General features: G+C 43.5%; 1 protein-coding gene across 1 annotated transcript in view; it reads left to right on the top strand.

Moving 5' to 3' along the window:
* Window positions 1-1,103: 1,103 nt before the first annotated feature.
* TMEM164 (transmembrane protein 164) overlaps window positions 1,104-6,783 on the top strand; it is a 16,074-nt gene continuing 10,394 nt past the window's right edge. Inside the window, exon 1 of the mRNA XM_053472650.1 lies at window positions 1,104-1,540. Within this exon, the coding sequence (XP_053328625.1) occupies window positions 1,142-1,540 (399 nt within the window). The 5' untranslated portion in view covers window positions 1,104-1,141. The remainder of the gene's footprint in view (window positions 1,541-6,783) is intronic.

Raw genomic sequence — 6,783 nt, 5'->3', positions numbered from 1 at the left:
AACCAGTAAAAGGGTGAAATGGACAGCTACTCCTTCATATGGTGACAAACAAGCCCAGACTGGCCATCTGACACAACTGGCAAATGCCTGGTGGGCCGCTGCCCACTTCTTCAGCAGAAGGTCAGGTGCTGCGGCATCTGTCCGGCTGCGCGAGCATAAAAAACAGGATGTGCAGCCTCTCATATCCAGCGAGGGCTGCACTTATGTCATTTGGTGGCCGCCAGCTATAAAGTGCCAGGACCGCCTTACCATCCTCAGTGGGCCCTGGTAACTGCGATCTCTCCGTACCCCCTGGATTTGGATGTTGTAACATTTATGCCGTTTAGGTTGTAAAAACTGATACGCAGGGCGCTCATACAAAGACAAAAGGAAATGATTTCCGAACACACCTCTTGCACAGGAAATAATTGGGGAGCAAATGCATATGTAGCAGGGGCACAATCTACATTTAAAGGGACCTCTCGGCTATTATATGCAATAAAGTGCATATGATGGATGGAATGTCCCATTCATGACTCTGACTCCCTCTTTTATGAATAATGCATTTTCCCGGGCGCTCCTTATCCTTTCTACACCCCCCAGTCTGTTACTCTGTTACAAGGTATTGTAATTCAGCGGCTACAAAGACCCAATAAGCAAATTGTCACTCACACAGGTGGGCGTGGTCGCGAGGGCGGTTCTCACCCAATAGGCAGAGGCGTGCGCCCTATCAACGAGGGGTGATACGGATGAGCGGCAGTCGGTCCTCGTGACAGCTCAAGAGTGGGGGCGGAGCCAGCTCACACCCGGCAGGCTTTAGGGGAATTCAGATCATCGGGGGAGGGTCACGATAAGGGCATTAACTGAAGCCTGAGCCGGGGCATGTCCAGAGACCCGAGTCACCTCCTGTGGTCAGCCATTGATGATCTCCCATCATCTGGATGAGCATTATGAGAGTTGTGCATGATACTAGAGTACACCGCTATGTAAATGTGTGCATATTAGTCACGTGACCGGTTATCGTTAGCCCTCTAGGTCCTCTTAGTCCAAGTGGGTGTATAGTACCCGGGTAGCCTACACCCCCTTCCCCCGGACGCCATGTTTTTTCCGCCCTGTACCTCCCCCTCTCCTCCCTGACTGCTTCCCACGGGCCGTCCATTTGATGTTTCGCCAGGAAGGCAGTGGCGGAGTGCTGCTGGTGCACAGGGAACACGGCATGTCCCGGTACACGGACTGGCTGTACGGGGGCGTGGACCCCAAGCTGGAGGGAAACGGGGGTCCTGAATGCGCCTCTTTCTTGCCTGCCCATCAGAGGCTGCTGGAGAGCGCGGTCATGCTGGTCGTGTCGCTGCTGGAGATCGGGTTGTCCCTGCGGAAGATCCTCCGGTGCAAGCAGGGAGATGGGGGGCTCGCCGTACAAAGTGCCAGGCCAGACAGTGTGGGCAAGAACCTGCTCCTCGTGGCCCTCTGCCTCACCTTTGGGGTCGAGGTCGGATTTAAATTTGCCACTAGGACTGTTATCTACCTTCTGAACCCCTGCCATGTGGTCACCATGCTGCAGGTATGCACTCACCCCAGCTTTACCCCGTCATTAATCGGTAGCTGTCACGGGGGGTGTGATAGTGTAGAACGTGCACGTTCTCAGGCAATGTGTTGCTGACTTGCCTGGCATACAAACTGTTAAACGATGTTAGTGATGGCAACAAGTAATCAATGCATCCTCATACAGGAGGACGGTACCGATCTCCTGACAGAGGGGTGCATCGATTCACCCGGTCCTCGGACAACTTCTTAACACCAACTCAAACTTTATTCATGGCAAGATGTGGCAAACGAGATGCTGGGAGTGATCCTTCAGTGTGATCCAGGTTCAGCTTGTGCATCTCTAGACTGTCAGGGTTCCTCTCTATGGTATAATTATACTGCTGGCCTGTGTGTTGGATTTCATGTTCTCTCACTCGCACTCACTCACGCTCGCTCTCTCACACTAGTATTGTCATAGTGCCCTTTTGCACTTTATAACCCTGTAAAGTGACGATAAGCTAGATTTTGGGAATTGATGGCGCTCCGTGAAGAAATGACACCGAGCCACATGGTTGCCATATAACTGTCACAACCTGTTGTGAAAGCTATAGAAGGTGACGGGCTGTACTGCTCATTCACTAACACGTTCTAAACCTGTGCTAGAAAATTTGCAACGCTGTGTTTGGGAATTGTGTAAACAATTCAATAGAAGAATAAGAAACACAACAGTTCTGTTTACTATTGTGCCGGAAAGGAGATGTCTCGTTTCTTGTTTGGGGTATATTTATAATATATTGTTTTTTCCATGGGGATCTTGGTTAATAAAATGTAAAACAAGGACACTATAAAGTCTATAGGATATCGTATGCGGTGTAGCATTTAAAGTGCTACTTTAACCCTTTGGGAACAACATCTTGTGGCTCACTTGCACCCTTAGGCCCACAAAAACCTCACTTAAATGTAATTTCAGTTGGGGGAATCGTAAGCAAGTCATCTTTCTTTATTCCAAGTCCTCTCAGTCTCTGCTCTTAGAAGCTCGGAGTTGTGTCCATACTTGGAGTATTGACTTTCTGGTTACTGACTTTATTGAGGCACCTTATATGAACTGAGATCTTTTGCAGATTATAAAGCTTGGCGGGTTGATTGATTTGCCAAGGTGCTAGTTATATATCATGGTGCGCCATGTGGATATGCCTAAAGGTTTAGTACATACAGGGAGAATGCTTGGCTTTGTGAACAGTTGAGTTGCTTATGCCATCTCACTCAAGTGAGCTCAACAGCCAACATGACTACACTTCAAGTCAACTGCTAACGCTCAGAAAGTCCTCACGAAGCATAGAAATTTCTCTGTTCTCAAAAACTCGACCGGAATTGCGCTGTCAGCTTGAGAAAACAATATCTGAACTCCTCCAGAGGACACAACTCCCCTCTGAACTCCGTAAGACTCCATAGAGCTGCCCAATATGATCATGGAATAAAGAGGCTGCAATAAGAAAAAGTATGTGTGTGGCAAGCAAGTTATCGAAGTCATTAAGCTAGTGAGCTTAGTGAGCATATATAAGACTGTGTCAATATAAGGTTTTAAACTTTTAAATGCATGCATGTGCCAGTGGTTTGCAGCTCTGTTGATTTAAATATATTGTGACCCCAAAAATTGGTCACATGTTTTAAAGGGACTCTCCAGCCATCATATGCACTAAAACATGTGATAGCTGCATGGTCCCTTTCAATTTTTGGGTGGTCTTACAAATGCATGAGAGATTCTACAGAATCGAATGGTTTTGCCCCCCTTAGTTAAATGGCCAGCAGTAGATTAATTTGACCAAATGCCATCTACCTGCAAGTGATGTACTCGCCTCCAGTCAGCTCCACGGCGTCCAGGAGTATGTTTAGAGCCCAGTACTCGTGAAATGGTCTTCCCATTGATTTTAATGGCCGTTGATTGACCACTTCAAGCAGCCAATGAGTGTTCAGAAAAGCTGGATCATGGTGGAAGAATCAGGATTTTCATGGCTGCAAAATCTGTGTGAGGTTAAGCGATTTATTTTTAATATACATTGTTCTGTAGTAGGGGTGTCAGCGACATTAAACGTTCCCTTTCAACATGCAATCAGTAAGTTTAGTGATCAACACACGCTAAAAAAGTTATCTGGTGTCTTTACTCCAGAATCAAAACCTGTTGTTATTGACTTGGAATATATAGAATACGGTTACATACTATAGTCCTGTCATCGTTGCAGGAAGACTATTTCTCGTTCTTTGTCAAATTGTAATAAATGGCATTCTTTTTCACATGGGGATCCAAGAAAAAACCCAAACACTAATATGATACCAATAGTATCACAACATGATAGAACAATGTTTACTTAATAGGAACAGATAAGATAAGAATTTGTTTAAAGGGCAGCGTTTGGTAACTATGTAACGCCTAGAGGTTGGACGGTGCAAAAACTTTTGGAGATCCACGTCACTGTTTTTTCTGTTTTTTTTTTTGTTTTTTTTTTATGAATGAATGCATATTCATAGAGATCTGGACATAAGCCTTTAGCAGACTAATGATAAATAATACATTGTACCGAGTCAAGCTGTATCCCCCTAACTAGTAAAGTTTACTTCTGGCTGGTAAACTGAATCCTCGTTTTTATATAAATTGCACTATGCATATGTTGCTTGTCTTTGCTTGTTCACTTTCCAATCTTTTCATTTTTGTGTGTCTATCCTTGAGAGAGAATGCAGTAGTTTGTATGTTCCTCTGGACAGCGCATGGGGAAAGGGGCAGAGAATTACGTGACTGATGCTCTAGCAAGGGTAGATACAAGGGTACAAGCGTTGGTAATCCTTATGCAAAAAAGAGAAAAAGCATGAAATGGCGTTTGTACTCCAGATAATTATACAAGTAATTATAGAAAATCAATACCTTCACATGGATTTTGTGTTCAATAAATGGGGCTGGTGGATGTAATTCACAGTGGACAGGATGATCATTTATTCCCCCCCCCCTCTCAATTTCTCTGTGGTAAAGCATACGGGGTCCGTCCACCGGCCACCACATGCCGCCTCTCACCATAGGCTGAGCTCTTCCATTTGGAACCAGTGCTGTGACATACTGCATTACTTAGTTACCCAAGTCTGTCTTATTATAGAGATAGTAGCTTACTTTGTGAATACAGTGGGAGCAGCCGCCTTTAATTTTATCATTACAGGGTTGTGGGAGGTTATTGCTCCCCATCAACTTATTTCTCAACTTCAGTTCAATTTTGGTGGCAGCTAATTTATAATGTTTGTGTGTGTGTGTGTGTGGGGGGGGGTAACATCGGAACAGGAAAGCTAGTTCTGCCACTTTTTGCAACACTCAGATTCCTTAGAAACCATGCAGTCTGGTTAGTTTTTGTAACTGAATTTGTTGTGCTGACAGTTCCAGTGACAGTTCCCTTTTCGTTGTTACTATCTATATGTGGCGTAGAAAGGATTATGAAAGTTATTTAAAGGCTCTTAATGTAGATCCAGTTTATGTTGGCGGATGTGTGTTTTTTCCAGCTGCCATATCTGAATGTTAACCATTTGCCAATAATTGTCTCCCGTTCTGTGAAATGCCCATACACATGCGACAATGCTTGCTTTTACGACTGTCACACATTGTTCGCTCCTGTTTACTTAAAGTTCAGTTCAGGAAGTGGCGACTGGGCCTACAGTACATGAAATTTGGAGTTTCCATCAGGGAATCTTACATTTAACTACTTGAATAAACCCCAGGCAATGTGAATTGCTAGTTTGGAAAGTTATTGCATAATTAAGAAATACCTAACGGCCGCTGCCATCTGACAGGCGTAGGTACGTTTTAGGAGTCAGTCAGTCCGTACGATACATTGTGCTTTACTGCCAAATCAATACACTTGCACATCTATTGGCATGCCTTATTTATATTTGTGAGGTTTGGGTCTTGGACAATCGGTTGGGAAATTGGCTATGGTGCATGTGATTACATGATGCCAGTTCATTTAATACCTAAGGTTTGTGGTAATATGTGAGACCACACAGCGTATTATCACTGGGTTCAGGGGTGTAACCACAGGGCCCCGGTGCCAAAATTGCTATTGATCCTAGACTTCACATGTCCCACAGTGCCGTCTTTACCCCCCAAACAGCTTGTCTGTGCCACCTTTGTCCCACCAGCATCCCGCGACTGGGTTAAATATTAGGATTGTATATATACGTTTCCTAACGGTCTATGTTCTCACATAAAACGGTCACGTGGTCTCAGTTCAGTCCTTGGGAAGAAGCTACAGGTGCGAGTGGCGGTTTTTGCCGTTAGCATGGGCAGGCAAAGGGTGTGTGCACGTTTATCTGCGTTCATGTGGGGCACTTAGCCAGGGCTCTACCACTAAGCCTTTTTTCATTCGTTCCCCTTGGTTGTCAGGATTAGCAACGGAGAAACTTTGTTGAAAGGTGTGCCAAGACGATTTGAACTTGTTTGTTCTGGCATGCACCTGATCTGTCTGCAAATAGGCAACCATGTGTGTTTCTTCTATTTACAGACAACTGTGCTGTACCCACATTATTACTCATCGCTTCTATTTAACTGTTAATACTCTTTGTGTACTTTATTTATTAACTATTTACATGCGACTTAATGCGAAAAGCGAACAGATTATCTGTGCAGTGGTTTCCCAGTGACTTTATTTTATTTTTTTTTAAACTATTTTTGGTACAAATTTTAAAGGGATGCTGTCCTGATTTTCTTTCCTTTTTTTTATTGTAACCCTTCTATTTTGGCATAATGCTGTTGCTTGCTCGTTAATAACATATATTGTATTACACAAAATGCATGCTACTAATTGGAATCTAATTAGAAATCAAGTGATTTCTGATATTTATTCTTTCCTTCTGTTATGGTAAAACCATAAACAATATGTATTTGTTTTATTAAATTTATTTTCTTTTTTTTATAATGCAAATTGTTTTTTTCTTATGCAAAAACCGGCGCCTCTCTGGTCTTGGTCTATTCGAGCTGGAATAATAACTGCTAAATGTGCAATGCCTGAGGAAATGTTACCGTATTACCATGGGGAGATAATTATACCAATTAAAGAAACACCTGGGCTATTACAGGATCGACTAATAATGTAAATCATTTTCTCTCTTAGTTCCTTTTAGATGGCTGTTTTATTTTTTTGAGGGGCCACTCATTTTCGGTACCTTCTTTTGTCCATTTGCTAACCGATAAGTGGGGATGCCACTGAAATGTTTCTTATTTGATGCTTATAATGAAACATCTTTACT

Source organism: Spea bombifrons, chromosome 8 (assembly GCF_027358695.1).
Source record: "Spea bombifrons isolate aSpeBom1 chromosome 8, aSpeBom1.2.pri, whole genome shotgun sequence".
NCBI lineage: Eukaryota > Metazoa > Chordata > Amphibia > Anura > Pelobatidae > Spea > Spea bombifrons.
The sequence above is the reverse complement of the archived record's forward strand: the minus strand, read 5'-3'. Positions and strand labels throughout refer to the sequence as shown.